This window comes from Equus quagga, chromosome 13 (genome assembly GCF_021613505.1).
Source record: "Equus quagga isolate Etosha38 chromosome 13, UCLA_HA_Equagga_1.0, whole genome shotgun sequence".
NCBI classification, from domain to species: domain Eukaryota; kingdom Metazoa; phylum Chordata; class Mammalia; order Perissodactyla; family Equidae; genus Equus; species Equus quagga.
The window spans coordinates 63,330,609-63,348,066 of record NC_060279.1 but is presented as its reverse complement, the minus strand read 5'-3'; the positions used below and the strand labels follow the sequence as shown (position 1 = coordinate 63,348,066).

At 38.2% G+C, this 17,458-nt stretch overlaps 1 protein-coding gene across 1 annotated transcript in view; it reads right to left on the bottom strand.

Moving 5' to 3' along the window:
* Positions 1–17,458, bottom strand: part of SNTB2 (syntrophin beta 2) — a 98,288-nt gene that overhangs the window by 17,225 nt on the left and 63,605 nt on the right. The window contains exon 5 of the mRNA XM_046680328.1: positions 550–746. Coding sequence (XP_046536284.1) covers positions 550–746 — 197 coding nt within the window. The remainder of the gene's footprint in view (positions 1–549; positions 747–17,458) is intronic.

Sequence of the window (17,458 nt, the reverse complement as noted above, 5' to 3'; positions counted from 1 at the left end):
CATACATACACACAAATATATACATATGAAACCATGCCCCCAAATTCATACGTATTAGCCACAAGAGGGCACTTCAACAATGGAAAGAGACTACCAGGCTTATTTCCTTTAGATGCTTATTTCAGTATCAGGCACACATTTTTGAACTTTTGAAGCAAAACTCCTCTTCAAAATATTTTATTTTTTTATAGCCATTAGCTTTGTGATACGCTCATATTTATCCAAATCTTAGATTCCAAATCTTCTTAAACAGAGGGTCCATGAATCTAGTACTTAGTAAACAAATCTTTACACTATCAAATACAGATTAAAATGATGAACAGTAAAACTGCCATCTGTGTTATGAGCGTGTTCAGAGCCATGTACAAGGCTTAGGAAAACTTTGCTACTGAAACAGAGAAACTAGGTTTCTTTCCATCATGATCACTTTAAGCTGCCATATTTCAGAACATTTTTAAGTCTGGAACACATGATAATGGTTTCTACTTTAAAATAAAATATAACAGTTCCATTTAATTACTCTTAGAAATGAAATGCCACGATGTATACCTAGAGAGACTTCTTTGATCAGCTCAGCAGCAGCATGGCAACCTTGAACAAGTATCCTGGTCCAGGTTGACAGATCTCGATGTGTCTCCACCCTGAAGAGATGCATCTCAATGCCCTGCCGAGAGCCTGTCCTGGTAGCAAAGGTAAGGTCAGACCCAAGTGAGGGTGATCGACATCCGGAGCCAGAATGAACCAATCTAGGACCACAAACAGAACAAAGATCAAAAGTAATCAATGCATTGTCAGGGGAAAATGTCAGCAATTTATGCCGACTAACAAGTAGAACATTATAAAAGCCACCAGCAGTTTTTGGATAAGTACATTTCAAAATTATAATCTTTTAAGTAGATACCATTCTGTTTTCCCATAAAATGACCCCTGGTATCACAGGCAGAACAGTGGGCTGGATGGGTCAAGGCCACAATTTCCCCTTGGCTTTTTATGCTCCCAAGAGGCTGTGCATATCAAAAAAAGATTCAATTTTTATTAGGAAATGATAAGTCCCCATCCATGCATAGCCTCCTCTATTATCAATATCACTTACCAGAACGGTACATTTTTTACCAAGGATGAACCTACATCATAATCACCTGAAGCCCACTGCTTACTTTAGGGTTCACTCTTGGTGTTGTACATTCTATAGGTTTGCATAAATGTATAATGATATCTATCCATCGTTATAATATCATACCTAAAAACCTTCTGTGCACTGCCCACTCAACCTTCCCCTCTGTCAGCAACCATTGCTCTTTTTATTGTCTCCATAGTTTTGCCTTTTCCAGGATGTCATATAGTTGGAATCATACAGTATAAAGCCTTGTCAGATCAGCTTCATTCACTTAGTAATATGCATTTAAGCTCCCTCCATGTTTTTTCATAGCCTGATAGCTCATTTCTTTTTAGCACTGAATAATGTTTCATTGTCTGGATGTACCACAGTTCACTTATCCATTCATTACTGAAGGACATCTTGGTTGCTTCCAAGTGTTGACAATTATGAATAAAGCTGCTATAAATATCTTTGTGCAGGTCTCTGTGTGAACTTATTTACACCATTCATAAACCACAGAGCAGGACTGCTGGATTATATGGTAAGAGTATGTTTGTAAGAAATCGCCAAACTGTCTTCCAAAGTGACTGTACCATTTTGCATTCCCACCAGCAATGTATAACAGTTCCTATTGCTCCACATCCTCACCAACATTTGGTGTCATCAGTGTTATGGATATTGGCCATTTTAATAAGTGTGGAGTGGTATGTCATTGTTGTTTTAATTTGCATTTCCCTGATGACATAGGATGTGGAGCATATTTTTATATTCTTATTTGCCATCTGTATATCTTCTTTGGTGAGGTGTCTGTTAAGGTCCCTGGCTCATTTTTTGATTGCATTGTTTGTTGTCTTACTGTTGAGCTTTAAGAGTTCTTTGTATATTTTGGATAACAGTTATTTATCAGATGTGTTTTTTCCAAATATTTTAACCTAGTCTGTAGCTTGTCTTCTCTTTCAAAGAGCAGAAAATTTTAATTTTAGTGAAGTCTGGCTTATCAATTATTTCTTTCATGGATCATGTCTTTGGTATTGTATCTAACAAAGGCATCACCATATCCAAGGTCATTTAGGTTTTCTCCCATGTTATCTTTTAGGGGTTTCATAGTTTTGCATTTTACACTTAGGTCTATGATCCATTTTGAGTTAATTTTTGTGAATGGTGTAAGGTCTGTGTCTAGATTCATTTTTTTGCATGTAGATATCTAGTTGTTCTGGCACCATTTGTTGAAGAGACTATCTTTGCTCCATTGTATTTGCCTTTGCTCCGTTGTCAAAGATCAGTTGACTATATTTATAGGGATCTATTTCTGTGCTCTCTATTCTGTTTCATTGGTCTATCTATCTATTCTTTTGCCAATACTACACTGTCTTGATTACTGAAGCTTTAAAGTAAATCTTGAAGTTGGGTTGTGTCAGTCCTCTGACTTTGTTTTTCTCCTTCAATATTGTGTTGGCTGTTCTGGGTCCTTTTCCTGTCTCCATAAACTTTAGAGTCAGTTTGTCAATATCCATAAAATGACTTGCTAGAATTTTGATTGGGATTGCATTGAATCTACAGATCAATTTGGAAAGAAGTGATAACTTTACAACACTGATTCTTCCTATCCATGAACATGGAATATCTCTCCATTTATTTAGTTTCTCTTTGATTTTGTGCATCAGAGTTTTGTAGTTTTCCTCATACAGATCTTGAACATATTTTGTTAGATTTATACCTAAGTATTTCTTTTTAGGGGGTGCTAATGTAAATGGCATTGTGTTTTTAATTTCAAATTCCACTTATTCATTGTTAGCATATAGGAAAGCAAGTGACTTTTTGTTGTTGTTGAGGAAAATTAGCCCTGAGCTAACATTGTCACCAATCCTCCTCTTTTTGCTGAGGAAGACTGGCCCTGAGCTAACATCCATGCCCATCTTCCTCTACTTTATGTGGGACACCTGCCACAGCATGGCTTGACAAGCAGTGTGTAGGCCCACACCCAGGATCCAAACTGGCGAACCCTGGACTGCTGAGGCAGAACATGTGAACTTAACCGCTGCACCACTGGGCCAGACCCAGCAACTGACTTTTGTATATTAACCTTGTATCCTACAACCTTACTATAACTGCTTATTAGTTCCAGAAGTTTTCTGTCGATTCTTTTGGATTTTCTACAAAGAAGATCATGTCAACTCCAAACAAAAGTAGTTTTATGTCTTCCTTCTCAATCTGTATGCCTTTTGCTTCCTTTTCTTGCCTTATTGCATTAGCAAGGACTTCCAGTATGACGTTGAAATGGAGTGGCAAGAGGGGACATCCTTGCCTTGTACCTGATCTTAGTGGGAAAGCTGTGTGTTTCTCACCATTAAGTATGTTAGCTGTAGGTTTTTTTTGTTGACAGTTTCTACCAAGTGGAGAATGTTCCCCTCTATTCCTAGTTAACTGAGAGTTTTTATCATGAACAGGTGTTGGATTTTGTCAAATGTTTTTTCTGCATCTCTTGGTACGATCATGTAATTTTTCTTCTTTACCTTCTTGATGTGATGGATTATATTAAATGGTTTTTGAATGTTGAACTAGCCTTGCATACCTGGGATAAATCCCACTTGGTCATGGTGTATAATTCTTTCTACACTTTTTTGGACTCAATTTGCTAATATTTTGTTGAGGATTTTTCCATCTATGTTCGTTAGAGATATTGGTCTGCAGTTTTCCTTTCTTGTAATGTCTTTGCCTGGTTTCAGTATTAGGGTAATACTAGCCTCTTAGGATGAGTTAGGAAGTATTCCCTCTGCTTCTATCTTCTGAAAGAGATTATAGGGAATTTCTTCCTTAAATGTTTGGTAGAATTCACCAGTGAATCCATCTGGGCCTGGTGCTTTCTGTTTTGGAAGACTTTGCCCTTTTTACAAAAATTAATTCCAAATGGATCTTAGATCTAAATGTAAAATGCAAGACTTCTAGAACACATCTTAAGAGAAAATCTAGGTGATCTAAAAAGATACAACACTAAAGCCATAATCCATGAAAAGAAAAAATCAGTAAGTTGAACTTCATTAATTAAAAACTTCTGTTCTTCGAGCCAACCCTGATGGCCTAGTGGTTAAAGTTCAGCACTCACTGCTTCGGGGGCCCAGGTTCACTTCCTGGTTGCAGAACCACACCACCTGTCTGTCAGTTGCTATGCTGTGGCAGTGGCTCACATAAAAGAACTAGAACAACTTACAACTAGGATATACAACCATGCACTGGGGCTTTGGGGAGGAAAAAAAAAGGGAAGACTGGCAGCAGATGTTAGCTCAGGGCGAATCTTCCCCTGCAAAAAAACAAAAAAACTTCTGCTCTTCAAAAGACACTGTTAAGAGAATGAAAAGACAAGCCACAGAGTAGGAGAAAATATATGAAAAACATATATCTGATAAAGGACTGGTATCCAAAATATACACAGAACTCTTAAAACTCAAGAATATATAAAACAAAAAACCCAGTTAAAAAATGAGCAAAAGGGGCTGGTCCAGTGGCATAGTGGTTAAGTTTTCACGCTCCATTTTGGCAGCCCAGGATTCACTGGTTCAGATCCCAGGCGTGGACCTACACACTGCTCATCAAGCCATACTATGGAGGCATCCTACATACAAAATAGAGGAAGATTGACACAGATGTTAGCTCAGTGACAATCTTCCTCAAGCAAATAGAGGAAGACTGGCAAAAGATGTTAACTCAGGGCCAATCTTCCTCACTGAAAAAAAAAAGAGCAAAAGACCTACTTCTTGATATATATCTAAAAGAACTGAAAATAGGCTCCTGAAGAGATATTTCACGCCCATGTTCACTGCAGCACTATCCACAATAATCAAGAGGTGTAAGCAACCTAAATGTCTAATGACAGATGAATGGCTAAAGAAAATGCAGTATATACACACAATAGAATATTATTTAGCCTTAAAAAGAAGGAAATCCTGTCATATGCTTCAAAACAGATGAAACTTGAAGACATCATGCTAAATCAAATAAGCCAGTCATAAAAAAGACAAATACTGCATGATTCCAGTTACACGCTTCCAATATCCAAAGTAGTCAACTCAGAGAAACAGAAAGTAGAATGTGATTACCAAGGCCTGGAGAGGAGAGGGAAAGGGGAGTTGTTATTCAACGGCTCAGGAGCCTCACTCTGAAAGATGAGAGAGCTCTAGGGAACCTGTTGCACAATAATGTACATAGAGTTAACACTACTGTATTGTACGCTTAAAAGTGGTTAAAGTGGCAAACTGTATGTCGTGTGTTTTTTACCATAATTAAAGAAAAATTTTTGAAGTTAGCAAAACTGAAAAAAAAATGGGCAAAAGAGCTGAACAGACACCTCCTCAAAGACAATATATAGATGGCAAATAAGTATATGAAAATCTGTTCATTAGGGAATTGTAAATTAAAACAATGATATACCACCACACACCTATTAGCATGACTAAAATTCAAAACACTGACAACACCAAATGCTGACAGGAATATAGGGCAATGGGAACTCATTCGTTGCTTGTGGGAATGCAAATGTACAGCCACTTTGGAAGACAATTTAGCAGTTTCATACAAAATGAAACATATTCTTACCATATGATCTAACAATCATACTCTTTGGTGTAAACCCAAATGAGCTGAAAACTTGCATCCACAAAAAAACCTGCACACAAACTGGAAAAATGCCCTTTTCCTGAATGAAGAAGAGTGTAGGAAGAACAGGTCTGTTGGAGAAGTACAAAATGTGTTTTTAGAAATATTAAGTTTGAGATAGCAATTAGCAGTCTCTGCTACAATGTCTACTTGCCTACTCATTATTCATTCTCTCATTCTTCCTTAGAAATAGAAGATTTCTGCCTTTATCCTGAATGACAGTATGTGTGGATAAAAGAATATTTTCCAAACTCCTTTGCAGAAAGACATGCCCAATGAAGTGTAGCTGTTATTGGGTAGGATTTCCAGAAAAACTCCGTAATTGGAAAATAAGGCGGCACGTATGTATCCCTTTTGTCCTTTTCCTCTTCTTCCTCCTGCCTTCAATTTAAATATGATGGCTGGAGCTTCCACTAGCCATCTTGGGCCATGAAGCAAACTTGAAGGGTAGAAGCCTCTTGCTAAAGATGAAAGATTTCTTTTACATAAGAAATAAATAAATATCTGTTTTACTATTTCTGGTTACTTTTACTAACCGCTGAATGTGCTTCCTAATGATTACAAATATGTGAATGATACGTTAAATAGGCAGTCGGAATATAAGTTTGTGATTCTGTCTGGGCTGGAGATATAACTTTGGGAATTGTCAGTTATGGTATTAGATATAATCACCAGTGGGGTGGGATAGTTGAGAGAGAAGAAGTGTGAGCCCTGGGGCATGTCAATGTTTAGAAGTCAGGAAGATAAGGAGGGATCAACAAAAGGGAATGAGAAACTGTGGCCAAGGAGGTTAGAGGAGAACTGACAGAGAACCAGGAGAAGCCAGGTAAAAAGGGCAAAAAAAGGAGTTCCAAAATATTTTCTTCAACTGTTTTCAGTAATTATATTGTTGGTGATAGGGTTACAGTAGAATAATAGTAGCACTATTCTGATACTGTAGTGTATGTAATACAGGATAAAGCAAATGAGTAATTATGTGATATTCTAATTTGATCATCTCTAGTATCCTTGAGATCTCGAATTCTGGGTATGAGAAAAAGGAAAACCAGATGTAAGATAGCAGAAGTTACGTAAAAACATTATAGTCTCAAATTTGAAATGGAGTATCTGTGTGAACTCATGATGTATTTTATGTTTAAAAAATATACATACATACATACATATACATCCTTACATCCCACCTTTGACCATCAACAAAGACCTATAAACAATAACCAACTCAACAGCAACAAATATCCTTACTGCCCATATTGAACCCCTACACTTCAAAAAAAAATGAGGCTTCTTGAAAATGACTGCTCTAGAGCAGAAGATATACAAGATAAGTTTGGAACATTCTATCATACCAGACAGATGGCAACTCTCAAATGCTTTAATATAAAAGTCCTGTCAAAGGGGTACAGGAGGCCCATGAAGAGGCTCCCACTGGCCAAAGATAGGACGTTCTGAACATCAACAAGAATAAACAACAATGGATATTAAATTCACAAGTTCACATATTTTTAAAAAAATTAACTGGTTCCTCAAAAAGTTAAACATAGAGTTACCAAATGACCAAACAATTCCACTCCTAATTAAGTACTCAGGAGAACTAAAAACATATGTTAGCACAAAAACTTGTTTACAAATGTTCATAGCTATATTATTCATAATAGCCAAAAAGTGGAAACAACCCAAATGTCCATCATTTGGACATATGATGAATGGATAAACAAAATGTGGTATATCCATATAATAGAATATTATTCAGTCATAAAAAGGAGAGAAGTTCTGACATAGGCTACAATATGGCTGAACCTTGAAAACATTATGCTAAGTGAAAGAAGCAGACATAAAAGAACACATATTGTATGATTCCATTTATATGGAATAGGCAAAACCACAGAGATAGAAGGTAGATTAGTGGTTGCCGGGGCTAGGGGGAAGGGGCAATAGGTAGTGACTGCTAATAGGTATGCGTTTTCTTTTTGTGGTGATGAAAATCTTTGGAATTCGATGGTATTGATGAATGCACAACCCTATGAACTTTATAGTATGGGAATTATATCTCAATAAAGCTGTTATAATAAAAATAACTGAGCATGATGGGAGGATATTATTGAACCAACTCAATATTATGGAGAGGGTCCAGTTATCGGTAATGACAAGCTCAGCATCATGATAGTGTTGGTGAGTGATGGAGATAGTGTGAAGGACATCATTGAAGGAGAAGAAACCAAGGAACTGAGAGTTCGGAGTAACAGGATCATCTACCTAGATATTAAAATCATTCAAATTCTAGGATTCTGTGGAGGGAAGAGGGAAAGAGAAAGGAAGAGGATGGGAGAGAAGGAGAAAGAGAAGGAAGGAAAGAAGGGGAGAGAGACAGAGACAGAGACAGAACAAATGAACATGAATCAGGTGCTAAAATCTTTAAGGGGTAAGGTAGAATGAGCTGGTAGTCTTGAGATGATATCAACAAAGAAAGCATTCAGGTGGTATGGTTTGAAGGTATGAACGCCAAAGAAGCTGGAGGATTTTAGGGAGGAGGGAGGAACAGTGGACAATAGAGCAACAGGGAGCAAGGAGGACACCTACCCTATTTCCAAGCCCAGTGGTAAGTGGGATGTGGAAGAGACCATTGCTATCTCTTGAAAGAACAGAAGGGGAAGCAGTTCTCTGTTAGAGGACAGCCAGATTTAAAGGAAGAAGGTGAAGAGCATCTTCAAAGAAAAAGTCGAGGATATAAAAGATTTTCCTAATGACTGAGTGAGTTTCAGAGGGCCAAGTGGAAGAGTTTGAGGAAGGAGGTTGAAACTGGGTCAGATATAGGGGAGAGCCAATAGATTTGGTGGGTGTCATTTTCGTCTTCTTTTTTTAAAGATTGGCACCTGAGCTAACAACTGTTGCCAATCTTTATTTTTCTTCTTCTTCTCCCCAAAGCCCCCCATTAGATAGTTGTATATTCTAGTTGTAGGTCCTTCTGGTTGTGCTATGTGGGAAACCACCTCAGCATGGCTTGATGAACGGTGCCATGTCCGCACCCAGGATCCAAACTGGTGAAACCCTGGGCCACCGAAGCGGAGCATGAAAACTTAACCACTTGGCCATGGGGCCAGCCCCTGGTGTCATTTTCATTCAAGGGAACCACAGGAGAAAAGGCCAGAAACAAGACTGATGCCTAAGCAAAAGTGTAAGAAAGGGTCAACATTTTAGCCTCACTCCTCTTTATTGATGTCCATTTGTTCCAGAATTCTCAAAGTGTTCTTGGCAAAGAAGGAAAAGAAAATGTGAAGCAAGAACTTTTATCCTGGGGCCGGCCCGGTGGCACAGCAGTTAAGTGCACACGTTCTGCTTCAGAGGCCCGGGGTTCACTGGTTCAGATCCCGGGTGCGGACATGGCACCACTTGGCAAAAGCCATGCTGTGGTAGGCATCCCATGTATAAAGTAGAGGAAGATGGGCACAGATGTTAGCTCAGGGCCAGTCTTCCTCAGCAAAAAGAGGAGGACTGGCAGCAGATGTTAGCTCAGGGCTAATCTTCCTCAAAACAACAACAACAACAACAACAACAACAACAAAAGAGTTAAACATAGAGTTCCATATGACCCAGCAATCCTATTCCTAGGTATATACCCAAAAACCCCAAAACATATGTTCACACAAAAACTTGTACATGAATGTTTTCTTTTTTTTTTAAGATTTTATTTTTCCTTTTTCTCCCCAAAGCCCCCCGGTATGTATTTGTGTATTTTTAGTTGTGGGTCTTTCTAGTTGAGGCATGTGGGATGCTGCCTCAGTGTGTCCTGATGAGCGGTGCCATGTCAGCGCCCAGGATTCGAACCAGCGAAACCCTGGGCCGCTGAAGCAGAGCCCGCGAACTTAACCACTCAGCCGCTGGGCCAGCCCCTGTACATGAATGTTATAGCAGCATTATTCATAAAAGTCAAAAAGTGGAAATAACCCAAATGACCATCAACTGATGAAAATGGTATATATCCATGCAATGGAATATTTTTATGCCATAAAAAGGAATGAAGTTGTGACACATGCTAAAACATGGATGAACCTTGAAAACATGATGCTAAGTGAAAGAGGACAGACATAAAAGGCTACATAACATATGAAACATTTATATGGAATGTCCAGAATAGGCAAATCTATAAAGTAGATTTGTGGTTGCTTAGGGCTGGGGGAGGGAAAAACAAGTGACTGCTAATGGGTAAGGACTTTCTTTTTGGAGTGATGAAAGTGTCCTATTATTTATTGTGATGATGGTTGTACAACTCTGTGAACATACTAAAAACCATTAAATTTTATACTTTAAATGGGTCAATTGTATGGTGTGTGAGTTATATCTCAATAAAGCTGCTAAAAAAATAACAGTGAAGGGGGCTGGCCCCGTGGTCGAGTGGTTAAGTTCGCGCACTCCGCTGCAGGCGGCCCAGTGTTTCGTTGGTTCAAATCCTGGGCGCGGACATGGCACAGCTCATCAAACCACGCTGAGGCAGCGTCCCACATACCACAACTAGAAGGACCCACAACGAAGAATATACAACTATGTACCGGAGGGGCTTTGGGGAGAAAAAGGAAAAAATAAAATCTTAAAAAAAAAATAAAATAAAATAACAGTGAAGTATACATGTGGAAAAACCATTGAGAAAAGCAACTTTCCTTAAGGTCATTTAACTATTCGATATTTTGTTTCATGACAACTATTTAATATAGTTTAATTTATTTCAGTCTACCAAAAATATTTTCCCTATATTTAAGAAGTTCTAAGTGGATCAGTGTAACAGAACAAACATACTACCTCACTTATAAGGAATCACTCAGCAGACAATGTTTTCCATATAGGATCTTTTTTAAAGTTTATTGTATTTTTTTTCTGAGGAAGATTTGCCCTGAGCTAATACCTGTTGCACATCTTCCTCTTTTTGCTTGAGGAAGATTGGCCCTGAGCTAACATCTGTGCCAATATTCCTTATTTTGTCTGTGGGCTGCCACCACAGCATGGCGACCAACAAGTGGTGTAGGTCCACGCCCAGAACTGAACCTGGGCCGCCAAAGTGGAGCGCACTGAACTTAACCACTAGGCCACAGGACCAGACCCTCTATATAGGATTTTTAAAAACCTGGGTGAGGAATGGACATCAAAGAGAAATAAATAAAATGGCTTGTTCTTAGCTTCACTGTAGGCTGTATACCTGTAATCTTTTTCTACAAATTTGTTGGTTCGTTCCTTCACTCCTCCAATGGTAATCTGAGCGAGAAGACATCAAAGAGCAAATGGATGCTCCTTTACATTTCCTTTAGTTATCAGGGAGTCATTACTGGTTCAGACAAAAGGCAAGAATGTGTCTCTCAAGGAAAAGGGAATTTCTCCTTAATCTACCAACTGGTTTAGCCAAGTTAATTACTGAGTTCTCAGCCAAGTACACTAGAGCACCCAGTACATAGCTTTAACTGTAAAAGTAAATGACTGATGTCTGGCTCATATCCTCAAAAATTCAGATTTAACTGGTTTAGGATGGGGCCCAGGCAACCTTACTTTATTAAAAGTTCTCCAGACAATTCAAAATGTATAGCCACAGTTGAGAAGAACTAAACTAGTGGTTTACCAACTTGTGGGTCTGAGGACACTTCTACACTCTTAAAAACACTGAGTACTCCAAAACGCTTCTGTTTATATGGATTATATTTATTGGTATTTACTATAATTAGAAATTAAAACTGAGAAATTAAAAAATATTAATTCATTTAAAAATAGAAAAAACAAACCTATTTTGTGTTAATATATTAAATAACTTGTTTTTACTAAAATAATATTTTCCAAAATAGAAAAAAATACAACGCGAAGAGTGGCATTGTTTTATAGTTTTTGTAAATCTCTTTAATATTCAGCTTAATAAAAGATAGCTAAATTCTCATATTTGCTTCTGGATTTTGTTGCAGCATGTAGTTGAAATACATAAAGAAAACTCAGCTTTACATAGGTATGTAGTTGGAAAAGGAAGGAATATTTTAATAGCTTTTTCACATAATTGTGGATATCCTTTTGTCCACTGAACCAAAACTCAACAAGCGGTTTTCTTAAATGTTAGTTGCAATGTAGGATCTGAAACCTTATCAATAAAGTTTTGTTTTTGGGGGTTTTTTTTGGTGAGGAAGATTCACTCTCAGCTAAACATCTGTTGCCAATCTTCTTCCCTTTTTTTGCTTGAGGAAGATTAGCCCTGAGCTAACATCTGTGCCAGTCTTCCTCCATTTTGTCTGTGGGATGCTTCCACAGCATGACTGATGAATGCTGTAGGTCTGCACCCAGATCCGAACCTGCAAGCCCAGATCTGAACCCAGGAACCCCGGCTGCCAAAGTGGAACACACCAAACATTAACCACTCAGCCATGGGGCGGAGCCATCACTAAAGTTTTAATGCATCCTGTTACATTAAAAATCCATTGGTCTCTCTTGCAATTTGAATGGATCTTTTTTACCCATGCATGATTTTGTAATATCATGTACTGGTCATTTGGAAAATATTTTTTCACTGAGTTATGCAGATTTTCCAAATGTTAAAAGCATTTCAATATACAATATCAAAAGTCACACTTGCTAATATTACCACTGATCTCACCAGAAAAGTCCTGGGAAGCTGTCAAGCCCACAGTGACAGATACAAGTATTTTAGAATTCTAATTTTTGTTTGAAATCTAGAATTTTATAATTGGCAACAAATACTATCAGTGTTTTCCTTAAGCGACAAATTCGTTTTGGTCGTTTTAGAGAAAATTTCTGACAAATACCCAAGTCTGACTAACCACAGTTTGTCAGCCAGTTGTTATTTCAAGTCAAAAATGGTGTTCCATGAAAAAAACCCAGCTAGTTCAGCTTGTAACTCCATCACACATGTCTTTCTTGAGACAACCATTACACTTCAGTATGCAGCAGAAGCGCTCTGTGAGTACTTCTCATTTCATCTCACGGAATATTAAAAAGATGAATATTCAATGGTAGATATTAAATAAAACTAGTAAGTTTTACTGCTTCAACAAAGACATTTTCAGGTTAAACTGGCATTTTTTCCCCCTGCAAGTCCATACAGTTTGGTGCCAACTGCCTTGATGCATGCTAAGGCACTAGCAATTTTATCAACCCTCAGTGCAAATGTCAACAGTGAAAGAAAGTAAATAACATCTTAGTATTACCATGAAAATAGTTTTGAACTCAAACACCCCCCTGAAGAGGGGATCCCCAGAGGTCCATGAAAGTATAATTTGAGCACTGCCTCATTGAGCTGATTCCCATAGAACCAACATGCCAATTAAACATTAGCTATCTCAGCAAGAGTTGAATAAGTTTCAAAATTACTCCACATATGATCCAACTAAGACACGGAGTGGGGAAAGCGACAGGGTGTATTCTACCATATTCAGTTTGATTGCTAATCCCAAGTCAGATATTAAAAATTATAAAGTCTAGGAGAATTTTTCCTACAGATTTGATTATGAAATATTTGGCAGAGGGAATCTAATTCAAACCAGCTGCTGGACTCTTGCTGTGCAGCAGTTAGTTAGAGTACACTGCCAAAAGCCCCCCTTTGGTGGGGAGGCCAGATGAGCTCATGCAAAGGCATTTTAGCAGCTTTTGTCCCATAAGTCCCATAAGCACACCACCACTCAATTTTCCACATTGTAAAGTAGCCACACTTTCTTTGAATCTTTTTCTCCTCCAGTCAAACAAAGCTTATAGGAAAAGATTGCAAAATGCACATCCTGCAAAATCCACAGCACCTTTAAAACCAATGTTTTTCTACCCGTATCACGCATCTGGCTTTAATCTCAAGAAATGTGTAAAATAAAAAATAAATAAATAAAATAAAAATCCTCTTCATTTATCATTTCACATTTTACTTAATTCCTCACCAGCCTGAAATACCAGCTATTAAGCAAACACATACACATACAGTTGTGATTTCCAAGAACCTGTAAATGTGCAAGCTAAGATAAATGGTAACCCATGTTAATTTACATCACCCTAACAATGTTCTTTGATTTTTGAACTACAATTAAGTCTTAATTTATCAAGGACTGTCTACTTTTGCAGATAATCAAGGTCCTTAATTTCTTTTCCTTCCCTATGTGTTTACGCTATCACTTTTTTTGGTCTCATCCACTCATAAGAACATGTTCCAAAGTATTAGAAATAGAATTAGTGAAAGTGAACATTCAGCCCTTTCTCATATAAATCTCAAACCCTCTCTTTCCCTCACACTAAAAAGACATGAGCACACCACTTTTTGGCCTTACTTCTCTCTATGGAATCCCTCCTAGTCTGGTTCTAGTCTCTGGTCTCTCTCAGTGGCCATACTCTACCCGCTCTTGGAGGCAGAGGATGATTAAGCCCCACTTAATTCTATCATGCAGTGACTTCAACCAACACCAGCTAGCCGACATGGCCACATGGAAAAACTAAATCTCTCTCTGCCTGTCAGCTTTGCTCCTAATCCACTGGTACTTCCTGAACAAGGAGTAAAATATCTCTGCTGTTACATTAATTAAACTTATTAAGAAACAACCTGTTCAGAGAGCTACAGGCTTCACCCATTTAATTAATGGCCAAGTTCAATTTGCAGGTCTAGGTCGATCCAAATAATACATTTGAATTCTTCACATTTAATATGAAACTTTCACTACTTGTAAAAACTATTGGGTAGAGCTAAGCTCCTCTCTTAACAATGGCCAAATTAAACCAATTATATTATTTATATAGACTTCTTTGACATATTTTCATTTAATATTAAATAATAATTACTATTATAATTAAAGCAGCTAACACTCGAGCACTTACAATGTGTATAGCCATTAACTCATTTAATACGCACAACCACTCCATCTCATTAGGGTCTACTTAACAAATGAAAAATCTGTGGCACAGAAAGGTTAAGTAACATGCTCCTAATTACCTACTATCAGTGGCAGAATAGGGACTCAAACTCAGTTTATTAAGGATTGGTCTTAGTCCCTTCTATTAAATATTTTTTGGGTTGTTTTAATTGTAACAGCTTTATTGAGATATAATTCACATACGGTACACTTTAACTATTTAAAGTATACAGTTCAATGGGTTTTAGTAATATTCAGAGTTATGCAACCATCACCACATCCAATTTTAGCACATTTTCATTACCCCAGAGAGAAATCCTATATCCATTAGGAATCGCTCCCTATTTCTCCCAACACCTCCCACACCCCTGGCAACCACTAATCTACTTTCTGTCTCTACAGATTTGCCTATTCTGGACATTTCACGTAAATGGAATCATACAGGGGCCAGCCTGGTGGCGCAGAGGTTAAGTGTGCATGTTCCGCTTGGTGGCCCGGGGTTTGCCGGTTTGGATCCCTGGTGCGGACATGGCACCACTTGGCAAGCCATGCTGTGGCAGGCGTCCCACCTATAAAGTAGAGGAAGATGGGCATGGATGTTAGCTCAGGGCCAGTCTTCCTCAGCAAAAAGAGGAGGATTGGCAGCAGATGTTAGCAGGGCTAATCTTCCTCAAAAAAAAAGGAATCATATAATATGTGGTCTTTGGTGTCTGGCTCCTTTCACTTAGCATAACGTTTTCAAGGTTCATCCATGTTACAGAGCATATCAGAACTTCACTCTTTTTTATCGCTGAACTAAATATTCCATTACATAGATATACCATATTTTGTTTATCCATTCATCATTTGATGGACACCTGGGTTGTTTCCACTGTTTGGGTGTTATGAATAATGCTATTATGAACATTCATGTATGTTTTTGTGTGGACATAAGTTTTCATTTCTCTTGGGTATACAACCTAGGAGTGGAACTTCTGGGTCATATGGTGACTCTACGTTTAGCCTTTTGAGGAACTGACAGACTGTTTTCCACATTGACCATTCCATTTGACATTCCCACCAGCAGTGTATGAGGGTTCCATTTTCTCCACATCCTAGCCTACACTTGCTATTGTCTGTCTTTTTAATTATAGCCATCCTAGTGGGTAGGAAGTGGTATCTCATTGTGGTTTCGATTTGCATTTCCCTGATGGGTAATTATGTTAAGCATCTTTTCATGTGCGTATTGGCCATTTGTGTATCTTTGGACAAATGTCTATTCAGATCCTTTTCCCATTGTTTTAATTAGGTAACTTATCTTCTTATGATTGAGTTGTACAAGTTCTTCATATTTTCTAGATACAAGTCCCAGATTAGATACATGATTTGCAAATATTTTCTCCCATTCTGTGGGTTGTCTTTTTACTTTCTTGATGGTGACATTTGAAGCATGAAAGTCTTTTTTTTTGAGGAAGACTAGCCCTGAGCTAACATCTGCCAATTTCTCCTCTTTTTGCTGAGGGAGACTGGCCCTGAGCTAACATCCGTGCCCATCTTCCTCTATTTTATATGTGGGACGCCTACCACAGCATGGCTTGCCAAGCGGTGCAATGTCTGCACCCAGGATCCGAACTGGCAAACCCCAGGCCGCTGAGAAGTGGAACAGGAGCACTTAACCGATGTGCCACCAGGCCGGCCCCTGAAAGTTTTTAATTTTGATGAAGTCCAATATATTTTTTTTTTCTTGTTGCTTGTGCTTTTGGTGTCATATCTAAGAAGGCACTGCCCAAGGCCATAAAGATTTACTCCTGTACTTTCTTCTAAGAGTTTTAGGTCTTAAATTTTATTTATATCCTTTCCCTAGTTGCAAATTAATACCCCACTGATAGTATACACACAACCACCCCATTTCCTTCTTTAGTACCAAAGGGCTTTGGTCATCTAGGCCCAGTCTAGTCTATGGCCAAAATCATTTGTTTATGGGATTGTAATTTCTAGTATTGAACAAAGGCTCATATATGGCATGTCATAGGTTTCTGTCCCATCTCTCCAGTGACATACAATTAAGGAAATGTGTAAGGATAAAACTACCCTCCCTGCATTCTATGATCATAAATAGAGTATAAACTTCTTCCATAAAATGTAAACTTAAGAGATCTCTGTAGTCATATTGATAAGCTCTAAATCTTTGGAAAATATAAATTTAATTGCTGTAATTATAACTACTGAGACATGTCCATGTTTTCATAGGATTCCTGTCATGCTCCCAATGTAACCACGACAGAGAAACTATAATTTAAGTAATAGAATTTAACTGAACTGAGATTTCTTGAGGGCCTACTATCTGCAAAGCACTATGGGAAGTGCTAAAATGACTAAGTCATAGTTCTTGACCTCAGGGGGGTTATAATTTAGTGGAGATAAACAAGAAAAAAACCAGAGAAACTGATGGTTAAATTCAGTCTTTCTGCAGGACTCTTATATCCTGAAGGAATTAATAAGGGCACACTTCCTGGATTCCAAGGCTCAACAAATCCTTTATCTCTATTCCGTGATGTAGGTGCTCTGGCTCTAAATTAGAGAAGCTATGTGAAAATTATATATATATATTTGTGTGTGTGAGAGGAATATTGGCCCAGAGCTAACACCTGTTAACATCTTCCTCTTTCAGCTTGAGGAAGAGTGGCCCTATGCCAACATTTGTGCCCATCTTCCTCTATTTTGTATGTAGGTCGCTACCACAGCATGGCTTGATGAGTGGTGTAGGTCTGCACCCAGGATCTGAACCTGTGAACCTGGGCCATGGAAGTAGAGCGTGCCAAACTTAACCACTATGCCACCAGGCTGGCCCCTGAAAATTATATTTTTG